The following is a 20,591-nucleotide window of genomic DNA, read 5'->3' as shown; positions in this document are numbered from 1 at the left end:
GCAGTAATACTGCACTGCAGTGTTTTCAGGGATGTAACCAAAACAAAAGGGAAATCCAGAAAGTGTCAAAGATATAATGGCTGGCTGGTGATGTGTACCGGAAGCAAATCTCTTCTTTGAGGGACATCCCTGTGGGTACTCAACAGCACTATAGACCAGATTCTTTGCAGCAGAGGTGGGCAATAATTTTTGAAGGGGGGCCACTTCACAAATTTCAGAAATGTCCGCAGGCTAACCCAGAAGGGGCAGGGCCTTGGGAGGAAGGGGTAGTCCACGTGCTGTGTAAAAACGCCAATATGTTTTTTACACAAAGAAGTGATTACATTTTTTATAAAAATTAACTGCATACATTATCCAAAGATTATCATAGACAGCAATACTTGTAACCTTTGTAATAATAACAATACTAACACTAAACTTTTAAAAGCTTCAGAGGGATCCGAGTTAGCTATCCCTCTGAAACTTTTGAGCATGCAAGGCACTGCTTTCAGCGGTATGGAGTGGAAATCCATCAACTACACAAAGAAACTTGCACAGATCCAAACAGACATCATCTTCCTTTCCAAGTGCAAACAGATGAACATCATACCTAAGGGTCTAAGGGTGAAAAACCCACTACAATCTACATATCCCCTGGACTACAGCTAGGGATTATGCCACACTGTCACGTTGCTGAATTGGAGGGAAGCAGCCAGATCACTGCTGCACCCCTAAGTGGGGGTGTTGGCCCCAGAAATTGGTGTAGGGGGAGCCATGTGGGGTATTGAATGGGAGATTATTGTTTGTTGATCTTATGTACGCTATTTATGTGAGTGTATAATGTCCATGTGTGTAGGTAGGAATCTGTAATCTGTGTGGAAGCTGAATATTTCTGTGAATATGGTTGAGCATTGCTATGGACAGGCTGAGTAGTGAAGCCCTGTGGAACAATGGCCCTTGATGGCCCAAAGACACACCTAAAGCAGGAGGGCGGAGACCCAAGAGAGAGGCTGAGGACCAGGTGACCTGCTGCATACTAGAAGAGGCCAGGAAGGGTATAAAGAGGCCATGTGGTCGATGCCATTTTGTTCTCAGCTCAGCACTTCATCCCAGAGGCAGCATTGCAGGGATTGAAAAGCCCGGAAGACCTGTGAACCCATCCTGATCGTAGGATGTGCAATAAGAACTTTTAAACCAGCAGCTGCAACATCTCTGCTAGAGCCTGCATCGAGGACTGGGAGATTCGGTGCATGTACGTACTGTACTTTAATAACCTTACTCTCATGCTTTTCTTTCCTGTAATAATAAACCTTTAGATATAGATTCTAAAGGATTGGCCCAGCGTGATTTGTGGGTAAGGTCCAGAGGGTAAATTGACCAGGGATCTGTGGCTGGTTTCTTGGAACCGGACAGAACTTGTTCGGGGTAGGTAGGATTGGGTGCTAGGACCCCCCACCTGTGTATAGGCCCGGGGCCATCTGGGGCACGGATATTGCTGGGGTGTCGGAGGGGTTTTGCTCGGGAGGCTTCAGGCAGGTTGCCGAAGCGCTCTGTGGGACTGGTTTGTGGCCTGTTTGGAGAGGTCACCAGGCAAGGGGGCTGTAAGAAGCCCCGGATTTGAGCAATTCGCCCTGAGCGGACGCCCTAAGCTGTGCCCAGATACGGCCCGGTCTGTCACACACACACTTGCAAAAAACCTCACCAATCACCTGATCAGCACTCTATACAACAAACAGAAAAAAAATCAAGGAGAAATTAGAAACTATCATCAAAACTCAAGCATCCACACACACTTCATCTTTTTCAGACTTTACTGCAATTCAACAAACCACCTATAAAGAACACTTCATCTCCCTTCAGAAACTGTACAGACTAAACTTTTAGTTCCATCAGTGGTGGGCAGTGTCTGACCCACAGAGCGGCAACCCATTGCCTAGCAGCCAGGGAACACAAGAGCCCTTTAAATAGACACAACTGAAAAGGCTTGCAGCTCCCCACACTTCTAATGCATTGATGGAGAGGCAGGATCCTTTTGAGCTGTTTCTATTGAAAGGGCTCTCCTATTCCACTGGGCTGCTAGGCAATGTGCCTGGAGAAGGCACAAGCCCTTTAAACAGAAACAGCTGAAAGGGATGGAAGTCCAACAACACAGTAGAGGCTGTTTTTATTAAAGGGATAGTTCCTTTCCCCAGGACTGCTAGGCCTTCCCTGCAGCTTCTAGCCAAGGTCCAGGGAAGATGCCCTTAGCCCTTTAAATAGAAGCAGTTTGAAAGGCTCACAATGAGCTAGGGGGCGCAGCCTGAAACTTCCTCGTGGGACGGATCAAAGCCCTAGGCATGCTAGATCCAGCCCACTGAGAGGCTTTTGCCCACCCCTGCTTTACAGCATTGCCTGGGGGACACGTGCACAGAGAGCAGGGCACTCAGGTGCAGGCATGGTCACCGTCCTCTTAGTTCCTTCTTACCATCCCCAGTTTACGATGGAGCTCAGCTTTGCTCTTCATTCGTTGTTATTCCTTTAGATAAGTAGTTGAATTTTGGTTATTTCTTCTTTGTTTATTTTATGCCTCACCCAAGTTCATCTTCCTAAATTAAAAAAAAAATACCTTTTTTCTCTAAGCTGTTTTTCTCTCGTTACTGTTGTTGCTGTTCCTTGCCAACAATCCCAGGATCACCAACCTTCAAATGCTATTCAGCCTGTAACAATGCATGCCCATCTCCAACCAACATTCCAAGTATGTAAAATGCCTGAGCGAGTCTTACAGCCAACAAGACAGCTAACCCTGTGCAAAACTTAAGGCATGAATGTGCAGAAACAGGGACCTTCACCTTAAAATGTTGAAATTGGAAAAGGCATAACATCCTTCTGACCCAGGCACAAAAAGCCATGTCAAAGCCTGGTGGCCAGGTGCCATCTTCTCCCCTGGTACTCAACATATGGGGGTACATCTAGATTGCAAGTTTCTTTTGAAAGAGAGCATCCACACCTCAAAACCGGATCAAAAAAGCAATCTGCTTTTTTGAAAGAGAGTGTCCAGATTGCATGGAAGCTCTCTTGAAATAAAGCCTTGATTGCTATTCACAGAATGGCCATCAGGGCACCTGTGCTTTTTTCGATTGCCTCTTCTTTCAAAAAATGTCCCTGTTCTGTGTCCACACATGCCTTTTTTCGAAAGAGCTCTTTCAAAAAAAAGCATTCTTCCTCATAATTTGAGGTTTACCCCCTGCATTCTTTCAATTTAATTTCGAAAGAATGTGATTGCAGTGTGGACGCAAGTGAAGTTTTTTCGAAAAAACAATGTAGTCTAGACTGACCCTTGCTGCAGGAGTTGCTGCTGCACCTTGCTCTGCTCCTTAATAAAGTCTTGCAGGCTTTGCTGCTGTTCTGCCTTGTCAGGTTAGCAAGGCCTGGCACTCTGCCTGGTGGGACTGCTGGAAACTTTGTAGGGCCTGCTGCACCTGTTGTTGCTGCTTGACGAGCTACTGCAGGATCTCCTACATCTCTGGACCACCGATGACATTTGCTGGCTCTGACTCTCATTTCTGACGCCATGTGTGGCAATGTCCTTGCTCAGGCTTCTCGGTCTGGGACCCCTTCTTCAGCCACAAATGAACTGGAGACCTTCTTTTGTGCAATCACCCATGTCTTTTATTGTCCATACCAATTTCCCACCACCATTTATTTACAGAGCTTTTTGTTTGCAGGAAACTCAGCTAGCCTCTCCTTCTGGCTGGAGAGCACACTCAGCCACTCTCTGGCTCCACCCCTTCCACTGTCCCCCTGACAGCCTTATCTAGTCATCTGGCTAGTGAGGCCCACAGCTGTTTCTCATTAGCCCCTAAGGCATAGGCTTGCTCAGCTAGCCTCAGTTGCCCTTTTCAGCCAGTCAGAGCTCTGGCTGAACCAGCAACCTGTCACATAACATTCCACACAAAAATTGTCAATGCTACAATCTTTGCACATCCAATGATTAAATGGTTCCTGAATGGATTACAAGCACTATACCCTAACGTAACCATTCCCCATCAACCATGGGACTTTCACTTGGTGCTGAACACCCTTACAGAATCACCATTTGAACCGATAGCCACAGGGTCACTTCTCCACCTAGCTCTAAAAACTGCATTCCTGGTGGCTATAACATCAGACCGCCAAATAGGGGAGGTGGCTGCTGTAATCACAGACTCCCCAAATATGATCATCGTCAAAGATACGTTGTCTCTGCACCCCACCCCAATTTCCTCCCCAAGGTCCATTCATCCTTTCATATCAACTAGACTATTATTCATCAACCTGTATTTTTTCCTAAAGTTCAGGCCAATACCTTCAAAGCACAAATGCATATCCTCAATGTACACAGGGCTCTTTCCTTTTACCTCCATAGAACAAGGCTTTTCAGAGCTTTGCTGAAACTTTTTATCTCTATTGCAGATTGCAATAAGGGAGAGTAGATATCATTTCAAAGGTTATCTCACTGGATCTCAGACTGCATCAAAATGTGTTACCACTATAGCCTGTTGCCACCACCTACCTCAATTCATACCCATTCTACCAAGGCAGTTGCCACATCAGTCACCTACATCCACAAGGTCCCTATAAAGGATATATGTGCTGCTGCCACATGGACTTCAGACCAAACTTTTGCCAAGCACTATGAACTTTCATAGGAACCTCTCTCTTCCACCAGGCTGGCCAAGGACATGCTGTCCTCTACTTACCTGAAGTTCCTACCTTCTTAGAACATATTGCTTTGCAGTCACCTGCTGTGGAACACCCACAGGGACGTCTCTTGAAGAAGAGGAGGTTACTCACCTTCCCTTCTTCACCACTACTCCAGAGACTTTTTATCAGGCTGGGTTTTCAGGTAGAGAAGGAACTGAGGGGAGGGTTGCTGAGCCTGTGCGGTCATGCTGCACAGTGCACGCGCACCCTGCTCACCCTGGCCCCACAGGCACTGCCGTGAAGAATCTGGGCTGTGGCACTGGGACTCACCAATACCTGCTGTGGAGCAACCACAGAGACACTGATCTCAAAGAACGTTAGTTACTACTAAAGGTGAGTGACTTCCTCTTTTCTGCCTGAGATTTATCTTTCTTAAACTGCCATCACTAATACTGTTCCTTTGATGAACAGGCACAAACTGGGAATTGAAGCACATTAACTTTGGAAGTTCTTCAGACTACAATTAACTAATATTTAATGTTCTCTGATGTGTTCCTGTGATTCATATGCTTTTCTAAAAATAATCGTGGCACTCTTCCACATACACGGGTCAGTGGGTCAGTCTTTGCACCTGTGAAGCAACTCAAGCTTTTTTGTCACGTACAGTGATTGGCTCTTCAGTTACATAGGATCAGTCACAGACTATTTTGGTTAACACTATCAAACATGCAGTGTCTGAATCTGCAAACAGCAACGTGGGGTGAAGACCAGCTAATCTAAGGAATATACAAGGTGTACAAGAACAAAAGCGCTTTTTGGATAGACACTGTTCCCAAAAGAATAAAGCATGGAAATCGTAAGTATTGTCAATCTAGATGGGTGCTTACTGTATTCACTGTATTTCAGAATTTAATTTTAATTGACTGAGAATAAAGGGAAAGTCTGCAATAATAAAGTATCTGCTGAATGGGTAACAATTATTGCCCGTTATAAATAGCTAAGTGTATTTCAGACTATTTTCATTGTAGGTTAGGAAGAAATCCTTTCATCACTTACAAACTGTAGAGTTGATTTTTTTTCTGTACCATTTCAGTCATAAATGAAGGACAAGAAAATGTTTGTTAGTCACCATCTGGGATCTGCTGTCTCTTGAGAAAAACAAATCTAAACAGAGAGCTGCCTGACTTCAAACCAATACAGTGAGTGCAGGCTAGTTAATGAGTTAGAATATCCATAAGTCTGAATATTGACGCAACAGATGCATGACCTTATGTAACAGCACAGGTGCAGTCCTTTTATGCAACCATACAATAAATGTGTAGTCAGTTTAAACAGACTCTTTTCAAGGCTAGTTCAGCTATATGTGTGGTGTACCTCTGCCTACTATATATTTGAGAGTTTGGTTTGTCTGTGAATGAGCGAGTCTGTCTGTCCGTCCGTTCAAGAACTCCTCCTAAATGGTAAGATCTAGGACCACCAAATTTGCTATACAGACTCCTCTTATCATAACTTAAAGCAAAGTAAGGGCTTGCTGTGTATGTGTGTGGGGGTGAGGGGGCTAAAGCTTCCCACCATGTATATAGGAACACATAAAACCATATAGAAAAGAGACAATCACCAGGCTGAAAGGAGCTGACTGGGGTGGGGGGGGGGGGAATTGCCTACTCCCACCCACCCCCATCCAGGACCATCCCAACCCCAAGCTTCCCACCCTCCTCAAGCAGAGGGGCTGCAGCCTTCTCTCCATTTGTACGCAAACATTGCTGGCCTCCTTTGTCAGGGAACAAGGGGAAAGTGCACAATTTGCTTCAATTCTCATTCTGGCTGGGGAGCACACCAGGCAGACAAACCTGGACCTGATTCAGCCAAGGGGCATGCATGCATGCTGCAGCAACCAGGGAGAGGTGCTTCTGACATGGTTCCAAGCTGCTGCAGTGAGAGAGAGCTGGGGGAATCCTCTCTATCAGGGGAAGCCTGCATACTGAACCTCTCATCCCCACCTCCACCCCACAATGATTCAAATGAAGAAATAATGAGCTAATGACCTGGGCAGTGCCAGGTAAATCTTCTAGTAGAGTGTATACAAACTGATGGCTTTTTGTACTTTTAAGGAAAATTACAAAATTCCTCACTCAGTATTTGGTACGCTGTTATAAAATCAATTTCCAGTTTAAAGGGAAAGTGTTCTCTTGGGCTTGTTTGGAATCTGATGCAACAGTGTTTGCAAATCTGTAGTATTCTATTATGGGAATAAAGTCTTTGGCTACGTCTACACTGGTGCATACTCATGCAAAAACTCTTTTGCGGAAGAGTTCTTCTGCAACAACTCTTCCAGAAGAGAGCGTCTACACTGGCATGTGCTTTTGCACAAGAGCATCCATGCCAGTGTAGACGCTCTCTTGCACAAGAAAGCTATGATGGCCATTTTAACCATAGGGCTTTCTTGCACAAGAAATTCATGTTGCCCGTCTACATTGGAGCTCTTGCACAAGAACAGTTGCGCAAAAGGACTTATTCCTGAGCGGGAGTGTCAGAGTTCTGGTGCAAGAAGCCCTGATTTCATACATTAAAACATCAGTTTACTTGCGCAAGAACACGCGGCCAGTGCAGACAAGCAGCAAGTTTTTGCACAAGAGTGGCCACTTTTGCACAAGATCATGCCAGTGTAGACACAGCCTTTGAGTAACATACTGATGGAGTAAGAAGACCTGATATGCATACAAAAACATCAACGTATGTATCTGACTTCTGTTTTTGTATTTTTCTGATTTGTTTAACATGAGCCATTGTAAATATCAATGCATGAATTAAAACCTTCAATGATTAAATTATGTAATCCACTGAGGGGATATGTTATGCACTGAAACATGAAGTCTTTAATTTTTCTATAACTCTCAAAAGTAAGTGTAAAGTTGATTAGATTAAAGGCCTTCTTCTGATCTCTCTCAGGTTTTATGTTATTTGACATTGTATTATTATATTCTATTTATTATATTATATCAACAGAATTACACTGGCATAAGATCAGTGAATTCAGAATGTCCTTTGATGTGACACTTATCTAAAATCTCTGAGAATCATAATCTGGTCCTAAGGAGAACCTGTTGCCTTGTCTGATCAATGGCCAGGTTTTGTTCACTAAAAATTAGAATGGTTATTCTGTTGGGCAAATGCTTAAACATTTAAGCTGCTATGAAAAATGAACCTACCAATAGCTTTTAAAATCTAAATGTTGATGTTTAATAAGATGAGAAGAGTAATTCTGCAGAGTATTAGAAAAAGAAAACCCATTTTTAAGATCTAGCTCAGTTTGTGCAGGCTAGATTGGGATATCCTTACTCATGTTGAATAATACCTTATCCCACGAAGTCAATGGGGCTTGTGAAATAAGTTATTAGACGGTCTGAGTAATGATATTTCAAATCTGGAAGTCAAGGACACTGTAATGAGATATAGCAGGCCTCCCTTTGGGCCTGCCTCTGTTCCGCTTTAAAAAAAAACCCTACAGGCTCAGCAGTTTATTGGTGCAGTTTATTTACACAGTGCAAAACCCCACATACTACTAGGGGTAGTCCAGACTTACAGATTCTCTTGCAGCCACCAGAACAATAGAGGAGCTGGAGCTTCAAGTCTGAGGCTTCTTTCTCCACTCCCATTTCCTTCCTCTCAGTGAATATATAGCCACAGGCCAATCAGGCTGGCAGCTGTTCCACCTCTGCCAATCAGGCTCAGGTTCCTCTGATCAACTCCAATCACCTCCCTTAATTGGACAGAGGGCTGCTCAGCAGTCCCTGATTAGCACAGTTTCACAGGTATCATTCCACTTTCCTTGTAATTCTCTCCATGGTACTGTACTATTATTCCTATTTTACAGATGAGAAACTGAGGCACAAAAGGGCTAAGTGATAAGGCTGTGGTCACACGGGAACACTGGGGCTGTGTCTAGACTGGCCAGTTTTTCCGGAAAATCAGCCGCTTTTCCAGAAAAACTTGCCAGCTATCTACCCTGGCCACTTGAATTTCCGCAAAAGCACTGACTTCCTACTGTAAGAAATCAGTTGCTTCTTGTGGAAATACTATTCTGCTCCCGTTCAGTCAAAAGTCCCTTTTGCGCAAAAGTGCCAGTGCAGACAGCTCAGATTTATTTTCCACAAAAAAACCCCGATCGCGAAAATGGCGATCGGGGCTTTTTTGCGGAAAAGCGCATCTAGATTGGCACGGACGCTTTTCCGCAAAAAGTGCTTTTGCAGAAAAGCGTCCATGCCAATCTAGATGCTCTGTTCCGAAAATGCTTTTAACGGAAAACTTTTCCGTTAAAAGCATTTCTGGAAAATCATGCCAGTCTAGACGCAGCCTGGAAGAGCAGAGAACTGAATCCAGTTCTTCCAAGGCTCAGCCTTTTGCTCTAAGCACTGAATCGTCCACCCCTTCCCTCTACACACACCCCATTTAGGCAAAAAATGAGGGCTTTCTTTTAAGTTTGGACTGCAAGAAAGAAATGATGTGATTTTTATAAAGGGCAATCTTAATAAAGTAACTAATGTTCATACTGAATCTCAACAGGTATCATCAAGGAATAAAGAACTTCTAAGTATGGGATTCTTATTTTGCCAGCTCAACTAGTGGTAGAACTTTGTCATGTAACAGTGTTTCTTAAATATTTTTAAAAGTAAGTACTTCCATGTTACTTGTATTTCAGCTAGAGGAAGCAAACATGTAATACATGCAGAAAACCAAGGGCCTAATTCTGCGAACAGCTAGAACCTTGCAACCCCATTGAACATTGTTAATTACTGAGAACTAGAGAGTCAAAATTACTTAGGAAGCTCTTGAAAGAGAATATTGCTTATAAAAAGTGATTTCCTCAACATCATTGTGATTAAAACATTATCCACATTTGATAGAGAGTAGAGCTGAGGTAGAGACATACAGAGACCTGCTGAGGGCCACAGAGGGGATTAGTGTGAATGTTGGGGCAGTGTTCTCATGGTTAAATCACTGGACCATGCATCTCTTCCCAGCCATCACTCAGTTACATGAGTGTAACTGGGGCCTGATTGATATTTAAAATGTAGATTGGCCTACCTATGCTGCGTAGTTCTGCGTGACTAAGGTAGGTGTAGTGAAGTCTGAGGTCAGCAATAGGGATGTAATAGTGCAGCTAACTAATTAACTGATAAGTAAAAGCTTATAGGTTAATGCTATTGACTAGGGATGTAATTGTGTAGCCAAGTAATTCACCCCACGTTTCTCAAACTGTGGGTCCTGATCCCCCGGGGGGTCGTGAACAACTTAGAGGGGGATTGCAGCAACTTAGAGGGGGGTTGCGATATCACAAAGTTTGAGAACCCCTGGATTAACTGATAAGCAAAAGCTTATAGGTTAATGCTATAAACGACATGCATTTTCCTTCCTGTCTCCAACCACTAAATTTTTTAGCATGCTGGCTGAGTTCCAGCTCACGCCGGGTGTGGGACCTATCCCTACCATGACTCTACATTTAAAGGGTACTAGGCAGTCCAGCTCAGTTCCAGATTGTGCTGGGTCTAGGAGCTCAGACCCTGTGTTCCCCCCCGCACCCCCACAAACAGGGGCTGCTGCCACCACACACTGCTGCCTCTTTATCAGAGGTAGCAGCACAGGGCAACAAGCAGCTGGTCAACAAAAGGAGCTGGTTTTTAAACTGGTTCCCCTCATGGACTAGCTCCCACTTGGCACCCTGCACTGCTGCTGGTCTGACCCCCAGGGACTATAGAATACTCGACTAACCAATAAGAATTCATGAGGTTACTCGACTATTCAATTAACCAATATTTAACATCTCTTAACATCTCTAGTCAGCAACCTGCAGCTCTTGGGGACTTTCCCAGTCGATCATGATCTATCTGCATGCTTTGGCCCCGTGCCACCCTCAGAAGCAGTCAGCTTGGCCCCCAGCCCTGCCAGAGAGTAAGGGGTCTTGGCATGCTGATCTTGCCTGCAAATGCTGGCCCTGCAGCTCTCATTGACTAGGAATGGGGAACTGTGGCCAATGGGAGTTGGGGAGGCAGTGCCGGCAGAGAGGGGCAGCATGTGGAGTCACGTGTCCCATACCCTCCACCACCGGAAGCCACAGGGGTGTGTTGGCTCCTTCTGGGAGCGTTGTAGGGCCCAGGCAGACAGAAAGCCTGCCATCACCTTAATGTGTCACCAACTGTGAACTGCTCACAGTAAGTGCCATCTGGTGGGAGGCTGAGCTTCAACCTAAGACCCCAGTTGGAGCCAGCACCACAAAACTTCTGCACCTCAAGCTCCAGCCCTGATACCCCTCTCAGAGTTTGTATTTGGAGTTTGTCAGGATTTATGGGTTTATTCCATATAATGTTAGCTCTTATAGCTTAAGATATGATATTTACACTGCTTGCTGATGCTAGTCCAAGTAATTGTGGGTCTCACACACTAAAATGAAGGGCAGATTCGTGTTGATGCCTTGTATAAACTGAAAGGAAGATCGCCACTGCCATGATTGATCTTTCAGAGTTCAATTTAGCGAGTACAGTATAGTTAAGACTTGCTAGAGAGAACTTAGAAGGTGTCCCCACCAGTGTCCTTTTGCGAGGAGTAAGGGAAGCTGGTGGGCATGTTTGCTCCTGTTTGCCTCCCATTGTTGGGATGCCACCAAATTCATCTTAAGGGAAGCCATTTGACTCCAGCTATGTATTCCACATAGCTGGAGATGCATACCTCAAGTCAAGCTGCTGAGTCTAGTTTAGACTTGGCATAAGAATTCAAGTAGCATATAAATTGCTGATTCGATGTCAAACTGTCACTCACTCTTCTTTGTTGAACTGGCAGTAAGGATCAGCCAAAGAATTAGTTTTTGTTGCTGCAAGTCTAAATTAAGCCCTAACAATTGACATAGAACATTCAAGTCTTCACTGTGATTAGCTCAAAGCAAAAGAAATAAGCCCAGAATTATTAACTGTCTCAATTCGGTTAGTCGTGTTTGTCAATTAGTGATAGCTGCAAGTGTCGCATGAAGATGCAACTGAACAGGTATGGTTTGTGTAGAAGTAATTTTATTTTACAAACCAGGAAGCCAATGGAAAGTTAAGAATGAATTAAATGTCTTGGGAAAACTGAAATATCATTGGAAATATAGTTTTAAACAATAATAATTAGAATATTGTTTAACAATAATGACTCAGAATTTATATTGAAGTACCACAGTAACATATTAGGTGGTCAATAATAATAATAATAAACTACAAGTGGAATCTCTCTGGTGCGGGCTCTCTGGTTTCTCAGCATCCAGGGTCTTAGAGGCTGCTGGCTGCTGGGAGGTCAGCCAGTCTGGCAGCAGTTGGTCTGCAAGGCTAGTGGCCTGGGGACAGGCAGCCTGACCAGCAGGTGGGCAGCCAGAGTGGGGCTGACTGTCAAGGGCAGAGTGTCCCACCAACTGGAGCAAGCTGGTAGCTGGAGGTAGGCAGCCCCACCAGCTGGGGCAGAGAGTCCTGCTGGCTGGGAGCAGAGCTGTGCCAGCCAGAATGGGCTGACTGCAAGAGGCAGGGAGCCCTGCCAGCTGGAACAGAGCCAGCAGCCTAGATTTAAGGGCACCAGCAGTCAGGGGGCAGCGCCCTGGCTGGGCCAGTGGCCAAGAGGGAATCCCTAGAAATGCCCAACTCCTGACCTTCCCTGGTCTAGCAAACTCCCTTATTCAAGATTGCTCTTGTCCCAACTGCACCAGATCAGGGAGGCCCAACCTGTAGTGGAGGAAGGGAACTGGAAATTACATAGGGGGCACATGTTTCCCCCAACACTTGCCTCATGGTTCATGCTAAGGAAATTTAGTGTAGAATCTCAGCTACATCTAAGTGTAACCCAAAGGCACTGAGACTACGGAGCGGGAGAATGAAGTCTACTCAACATCCTTAGCAAAGAGCTAATTTAGTTCCTTACGTCCCAAGTTCAATCTCACCTGCTGACCCGGGCCTATGTAGGTTACAGATATAAAATAGATTGAAGCTTTTTTCCACAGTAATCCACCGTAGTGCAAAATGGTGCCATGCTAGATTAGACCAGGTCTCTCTAGACTAGAATCCTGTTTCCACCAGTGGCCAGTCCCAAAATCATCATAGAGAAAACTAAGAACCACAAAGACTAGAAAATCTGCATAATCTGGTAATCCTGGATTTTGGAAATGGGCTTCTGGCCAGAAGCACGAGAGTTTTTATATCCTGAACATAAACCACTGATTGATACATGGCATAACATGTTTAAAAGTCTCAGAGAGCCTGTAACTTTAAAAACTCCCTGACTAGGAGCATTCTATCTCCTGTCCAAAATCCATAAACCTGGAAATCCTGGGTGTCCCATCATCTCAGGCATTGGCACACTTACAGCAGGATTATCCAGTTATGCTGACTCTCTCCTCAAATCTTATGCTACTAGCACTCCTAGCTATATTCAAGATGCTACTCACTTCTTTAGGGAACTATAGAGCATCAGTAAACTTCCTGAAAACACCATCCTGGCCACCATGGACGTAGAAACTCTTTACACCAACATTCCACATAATGATGGATTATTAGCTATCAGGAACACTAACCCCAATGATGCCATAGCACATCTGGTGGCTGATCTATGTGACTTTTTCCTAACCCACAACTATTTCCAATTTGGGGACAATTTATACCTTAAAGTCAGCAGCACTACTATGGGCTATCCACATGGCCCTGCAGTGTGCCAACATTTATATGGCTGACCTTGAACAATGTTTCCTCAGCTCTCATCCCTTCATTTACTTATGCTTCATTGATTACATCTTCATCATATGGGCCCACAAGAAGGAGACCCTTGAAGAATACCATAGGGATTTCAACAAATTCCTCTGTACCATCAACCTTAGCCTGAACCAAAGCACAAAAAAGCTCCACTTCCTTGATGCTACAGTACAGCTAAATGATGGCAGCAGTACCATCCACTTGTATTGGAAACCTATTGACCATTATTTTTACCAACATGCCTCTAACTTCCATCCAGGACATACCACACAATCAATTGTTTCCAGCCAGGCCCTAAAATATAATCTGATTTGCTCCAATCCCTCAGACAGAGACAAACACTTACAAGATCTTCATCGGGCAGTCTTAAAACTTAAATACCTGCCTAGAGAAGTGAGGAAACAGATTGTCAGAGCCAGACGAGTACCCAGGTGTGACGGGGTGAGGCAACCCCGCACTAGAGGGACCCCCCTCAGCGAAGCAGGGGAAAGCGGCATGGCTTGTCTCGCCGCCGCCGAGGACGCGTCCGGTGGGGTAACGGGGACGCGCCGCTCGGCAGGCGGTCGAGCTGGCGGGACCCCGAACAACACGGGGGAGGGCGGTGACGGGGTGAGGCAACCCTGCACCGAAGGTGCCCCCCCCCAGCGGGGCAGAAAGAAACGCCGCGGCTGGACTCGCCGCCGCCGGAGACGCAGGCAGCAGGACAGCCAGGACACACTGCCTGGCTGGCGGCTCCAGGGACGCAGCCCGGGGCATCGCGGGGGAAGGACCCCCCCCCCCGCGGCAGGGTTAGACCCCCCCCCCCCCCGCGGCAGGGTTAGTGGAGACAACAGGGCACAGGAACGGCACCCCACCAGCCGTGGGGTGGGCAGCCCCGCGGACGCCCCAACCAGCCCTATGCCCCACAGCTGTGGGAGACAGGGAGGACGCTGGGGGTGAGGGGAAACAGCTGGGAAGGAGGAGCTGGAGCCGTGGGCGAGCACAGGTGTGAGTGCTCTGGAGGGGCGGGGGCGGCACCTTCCTCAGGTATAAAGGCAGTAGAAGCAGAAGCAGAAAGGGGAAGCAGGAGGAGGAGGACGCTGGAGGAAAAGACTGAGAGACACGAGGAGACAGCGAGACCAGCCGGCTGGTGAGCGGACGAGCGAGGGCGTGAGGAAGCAGCCCAGGGCGGGTGTACTGGAGCCCGGGGGTTGATGCGTTGCAGCACTGTGCCCCATCAGCCAGGTTGGGGGGAGAGAAGAACATCTCCCCCGCCTTAGGGCCCTGGGCTGGGGTCTGGAGAGAGGGAGGGCCCGGACCCCCCTCACATCCTCGCTCGTGGGACCTCTGGGGCAACAGCCGGGAGGGCCGACCCGGCGCCGCATCGCGGAGACTGAGACCTTCCAGGGCGGCAACCGTGGTCGTGTGACTGCCCAAGGCGGGGTGGGCCTGTGGACCCCTTAACACCAGGAATCTGCTTCTTCAAGACAGGAACAACAAAGAAAATAACAGAACACCACTAGTCATCATCTACATCCCTCAGCTTAAATCCTTTCAGTGCATCATTGACTATCTACAATCTATCCAGGAAAAAAATCCCTCATTCTCATGGGCCTTCGGAGATAGGCCGATCCTTGCCTAAAAACAACCTGCCAAACTGAAGCAAATCCTTTCTAGCAGCTACATATCACATATCAAATACATTCACCCAAGGAACCTACCTCTGGAACAACCCTGTTGCTAAATCTGTTCACATATCTGTACAAGCAACACCATCACAGGACCTATCCACATAAGCCACCAACATAAGGGGCTCATAAACTGCACATTCTCTAATCTGATTTCTGCTCTCCAGTGCCAGCAATGTGGCCTAACTGGACAATCTCTGTGACAAAGGATTAATGGACACAAATCAAATATTAGAAAAAGTAACACAGAGAAACCTGTAGGGGAACATTTTAACTTTCCTGGGCACTCATTAATGGGTTTAAAGATAACTATTCTTTTACAAAGCAATTTAAGGAATCAGGTACAGAAAGTCTGTGGAACTGGCCTTCGTATGCAAATTTGACACTTTTTCCTGTGGTTTGAACAAAGACTTGAATTGGATGGCCCATTTAAAAACCTGCTTTCCCTACATTCAACACACAATTGACACTGAAAGCTAAGTATGGGATATTTCCAGCCCACTCAATTAGTCTCAGTAGCTCCAGTACTACAATTGACAGGTACTTCCCACCCATCCCTTCTTTTTCTGTTCTAAATTGTGAGGGTTTTCCCCCTTTTTCCCCCTCCACTCAAGCTCATTAGAGAAAGTGGAATAGCATATTTCAGTATGCTCACAATCGTGGCATAGCATATTTCAATTTGTTCTATCTTATTCTTTAATGCACACTGACATTATGTTTGAGGTTTTTTTGACTTACCATGGCATGTAAATCCATCCACAATGATGTCCAGATCTTTTCTGTAGTGGTGCCAGTTAATATAGTGTCCAACAATATATATGTTAAAATTATTCCTTCCACTCTGCAATGCCTTTTATCAGCAATGTATTTCATCTATCATTCTGCTGCCCATTCAGCTAGTTTTATTAGATTCCTGTCCTCACAGCCTTGTCCATGCAGTGTTGAGCAACATAAGTAATTTTGTCAGCAGCAGATATTATTCCTTCTTTGCTCTCCTCTTTCAACTTTTCATTGATGTAAACAACACTTCCAACACAAATGTTATGGCTCTCACAGTTTACTGTTTACTGGGTAGTCAATAGGTTGTTTTTTCTGTCTCTGGATTGGATGTGTCTATTCTATGATGTAGCCTTATCTTTTGCTCCATGGCTACTTAGCATTCGCTCCGTGGCTACTTAGCTTTCTTAATGGCCACTTGTGAAAAAATTTATCAAAGCCTTTTGCAAGGACAAAAAGCATCAGCTCACTAAAATATTTCAGATTTATCACTGTCTTGACCAGGACAGTTGCTTCATGAAGTAGCATGAAAGGTCATTGATGTCTTCATTCTGAGTAAGAAGAGATGTGGTTTCATTATGTTTTTCCATCCTTTATAAAGTAAGTGGCACGTGTTTCTAAAAAACTACGAACTGCAATGAAGGATTCTACAGAAGTCAAGAATAGCAGACCTGTGTTTTACTCTGTTAAATCAGAAGTGTGCAAGTTTATTAGATGGCCTATATAATACATAGATGGATGCAATTGGTTTAAACAGCTCTTATCAGGTGGCAACTCATCATCTGTCATTCCCCTTAAAAAAATGTACCTAGCGGTTTCCTGAGCTATTCAGAAGCCTTACAAAACTATAAAGCTTCATCATTTGTAGATGAAATTCAACTGATGTTGGTAGTGGCCAAATATTGTTACTATAGGTCTTTGTCTATACTGCAGGGTTTTTGTGCAGAAGCCTTTTGCGGAAGAGTTCTTGTGCAAAAACTTCTTGTTCAAAAGCTCATCCAGACATTAAAGCGCATCACAAAAGCGATATGCTTTTGCTCAAGACAGCGTCCATGATGCATGGACACTCTTGTGCACGAAAGCTCTGATTGACATTTACAGAATGGCCATCAGAGCACCTGTGCTTTTTCTGATAGGGGTTACTTGCGCAAAACCACCTCCGGAGCATCCACACCTGCCTTTTTGCACAAGAGCTGTAGCGCAACAAGAAATTATTCCTTGTGGGGAGAGGAATAACTCTACCAGCAAAAGCCCTCTGTGTGTGAGATGTGGACACTCTGCTGGGTTTTGCATAGACATAGCCAATAAGTGCTATTTATTGTGTGCCCTTAAAAAAGGGTAGTGCCTCAGTGCCTAATGAAAAGATTTCAACATCACCAAAAGAGATGCCAGCAAAATTGCTTCACCCCTCCCCCATTCCCATTTTAGCAGGAAAGAAAGCAATGGTAACTGTATGTTTTGAGGAGCACTACACATTGCCAGGGTAGCATGGGGAAGTTTTATTTTGTTCCGTGGATAAAAGAAGAATGTCAGGTTTCAGGAATGTCAATCTGGAAATGTTTTGTGAATACTGTAATTGGTCATAGGTGTGTTGAGCAGAAGGTTTAAGTTAGTGGTCACCAAGACTGTGTCTAGACTGGCAAGTTTTTCCGGAAAATCATCTGCTTTTCCGGAAAAATTTGCCAGCTGTCTACACTGGCCGCTTGAATTTCCGGAAAAGCGCTGATGATCTCATGTAAGATTGTCAGTGCTTTTCCGGAAAAACTATGCTGCTCCCGTTCGGGCAAAAGTCTTTTTCCGAAAGACTTTTGCACAAAAGGGTCAGTGTAGACCGCAGATGTCTTCGCAAAAAGCCCCGATCGCGAAAATGGCGATTGGGACTTTTTTGCGGAAAAGCGCTTCTAGATTGACCACAGACACTTTTCCGCAAAAAGTGCTTTTCTGGAAAAGCATCCTGCCAATTTAGACACGCTTTTCCGAAAATGCTTTTAACGGAAAACTTTTCCGTTAAAAGCATTTCCTGAAAATCATGCCAGTGTAGACGTAGCCCAATAGTAAATTGTGATATACCAGTAAATCTTGGCGCCTCTGACAGGTGATCTTGACTGGTCTGGCCAAGAATCTATCAAGTGCTGGCACTTCAACTGCCCGTTCCCCCACTGCTGTGCATCTCCTGCCCTTTGCCTTGGAGCTGGCCCTCCCCCAGGGAGCTTCCTGCTGCATGTACAAGGCAGGGGAGGGAGAGGAAAGGTGCTGATGTCAAGGTGCCCCCTCCCACTTTGTATCCTGTTTCCATAGAGCAAAAAGGGAACACAACAGGACTTGGGATGGAGTTTGTTGGCAGATTTTGGGAGTGGTGCAGGGCCAGGATGGAGGTGAGCCCGCCTTCACCCCACTGAACCTTCACCCAGGAGCCATCTGAGGTAAATAGTGCCCAGCTAGAGTACACATCCCAAACTCCTACCCCAGTCCTACCTCCTGCATCCCAAGCACCTACCCCAGCCCCAAGCACCCCTGCATCCAAATGCCATCCCTGAGCCTGCACCTAGAATCCCCTCTGGCACCTCAACTGCCTGCCCCAAGAGCAGCTTAGAGCCCTTCTCACACTCCAAATCCCTTAATCCAAGACGAGAGCCTGCACCCCAACTCTCTGCCACAGACTGATGGAAGTGAGTGAGGATAGGCAAGAGAGGGAGGATGGAGTGAGTAGGGGCAGGACCTCAGAGAAGGGGCAGGAAGGAGGTGGGACAAGGGTATTTATATTTGAGGTAGGTGTTGGATTGGACTTAAATTCAAAAAATGATCTCGTGGTTAATAAGGTTGGAGACCACAGGTTTAAGTAATCTCTCAAATGAAAATCACAATGGCATAACACTTTGAGAAAAAAATGTTTTGAGATATATGTTGCAGTAATGGTACATTTAAAAATAACTTTGCAAAGTCCATTCCAGTGGGGCAATTTGTCAAACATATTACTTGCTGCAGTAGTAACTGTTGAATGGTAAAGTGGTCCTAGCTACAGTACCGTAGCATAAATTGGTCTGATTCTGATTGCAGACAGATTGGACATTTTCTTTTGTGTTTAAAACCAGGACCTGAGAAGTGGTGAGTCTCTTTTTATATTTCTGTGACTATACTTGCATTCCTTTCTCTCATCTGGAGATATACCATCTCATAGAACTGAAAGAGACCTTGAGAGGACATTGAGTCCAGTCCCCTGCCTTCAAGGCAGGACCAAGTACCATCCCTGACAAATTTGCCCAGATCCCTGAATGACCCCCTTAAGGATTGACCTCACAACCCTCAATGTAGCAGGCCAACCCTCAAACCACTAAGCTATCCCTCTTGCTCTTACTTGCTCTCTCTCTTCCTCTTTTTCCCTCCCCACAGATCAATTTTTTGGTCAGTTTCTTGACAGCATTTGAGAAATATTGGAGGGACTTTACCATGGTTTTGTTTTTCTAATAGCATATTTATCATGAAAACATAAGACCAAAAAAGAAGTGAGATGCTGTATGTTTTTCTGGTTAATGAAACCTATTAATTTCTGAATCATCAAATTATCTTTTTCCCATCCTAGTGGATGAGAATTTGATTACTCATGAAAGGAAATTTTGACAAAGTGATAGAAATACTTGCCACTTGTTTCCACTAAAGAAACAATGCAAAGATCAGTGGCACCTTAAAACCAACAGATTTATTTGTGCATAAGTTTTTATGAGTAAAACCCTGCTACATCAGATACATTGGAGTGGAAATTACAGAGGAAGGGAAACATATATCAAAAGAAGGGAGTTCAGGAGGTCAGACTAAATGACAGGGGGTCAGACTAGATGATCATAATGGTCCCTTCTGACCTTAAAGTCTATGAGTCAATTATCAGGCATAGGATCAGTATTAATTAGGGCAATCCAGTAGGGTGGATATTGCTCAATCCAAGAAGTTGATGTGGAGGTATGAATACCAAGGGAGGGAAAATTGCCTCTAAATCCTTGTTCAGTCTTAATTTGATTCTGTTAAATTTCATATCTATCTATCTATCTATATCAGGATGGCTATTTTTAAATCCATTACTGCATGTCCAGGGAGATTAATGTGTTCTCCTACTAGTTTATGTATGTTACCTTTCTTGGTGTCTGATTTGTGTCTGTTTATCTTTTGGCATAGAAACTGTCCGGTTTGGATAATATCCATGGTAGGGGGGCATTGCTGACACATGATGACAGATATCATGCTAGTAGATGTGCAAGTGGATGAGCTCCTTTTAGCAGCTGTTGGCAGCACAGATGGAAATGCACTGTTGCAGAAAAACATTTACTAATTTTTCCTTGTGTGGACAAGGCTTTTTCTGAGTTTAACACTTTGTTTCAACACATGATGGTTGTGGCCAGAGTTATTCTCTCTGTTTGGTCTGATTGGGCCAATGTATTCAGGGCTCTCTTAAGCTGTTCCTATCTTACTGTGTATGTACAGAAAGTAATGGTAATTCTGAAGGGCATCAGAGGTCTTTGTAGCTGACCTTTGTTTAGGCAGGATGGACTATGTGCAGGACTATCCTTACAGAGCGTAGAGCAGCCACCTCACCCTTGGCCCCACTCTGCCCTTCATAAAATCATAGAATCACAGAATCCTAGGGCTGGAAGAGCTCTCAGGAGGTCACCTAGTCCAGCCCCCCTGCCCAAAGCAGGACCCACCCCAACTAAATCATCCCAACGAGGGCTTTGTCAAGCCAGGACTTAAAAAC

The 20,591-nt window shown here is 45.1% G+C and overlaps 1 protein-coding gene and 1 long non-coding RNA gene across 3 annotated transcripts in view; one reads left to right on the top strand and one right to left on the bottom strand.

Annotated features, from left to right (window-relative positions):
- The window catches only part of LOC142825909 (uncharacterized), a 97,914-nt gene that overhangs the window by 17,748 nt on the left and 59,575 nt on the right, over positions 1-20,591 (bottom strand). The window lies entirely within an intron of this gene.
- Positions 5,363-20,591, top strand: part of LOC112544823 (uncharacterized) — a 195,415-nt gene continuing 180,186 nt past the window's right edge. The window contains exon 1 of one of the 2 annotated variants that reach the window (XM_075918070.1): positions 5,363-5,497. In XM_075918070.1, the coding sequence (XP_075774185.1) occupies positions 5,489-5,497 (9 nt within the window). In that variant the 5' untranslated portion in view covers positions 5,363-5,488. Of the gene's footprint in view, positions 5,498-5,745; positions 5,841-20,591 lie in introns of those variants that run through there. The other variant, XM_075918071.1, reaches the window with a different exon arrangement.

This window comes from Pelodiscus sinensis, unplaced genomic scaffold (genome assembly GCF_049634645.1).
Source record: "Pelodiscus sinensis isolate JC-2024 unplaced genomic scaffold, ASM4963464v1 ctg93, whole genome shotgun sequence".
Taxonomy (NCBI): domain Eukaryota; kingdom Metazoa; phylum Chordata; order Testudines; family Trionychidae; genus Pelodiscus; species Pelodiscus sinensis.
This window is presented reverse-complemented; position numbering and strand designations above follow the sequence as displayed.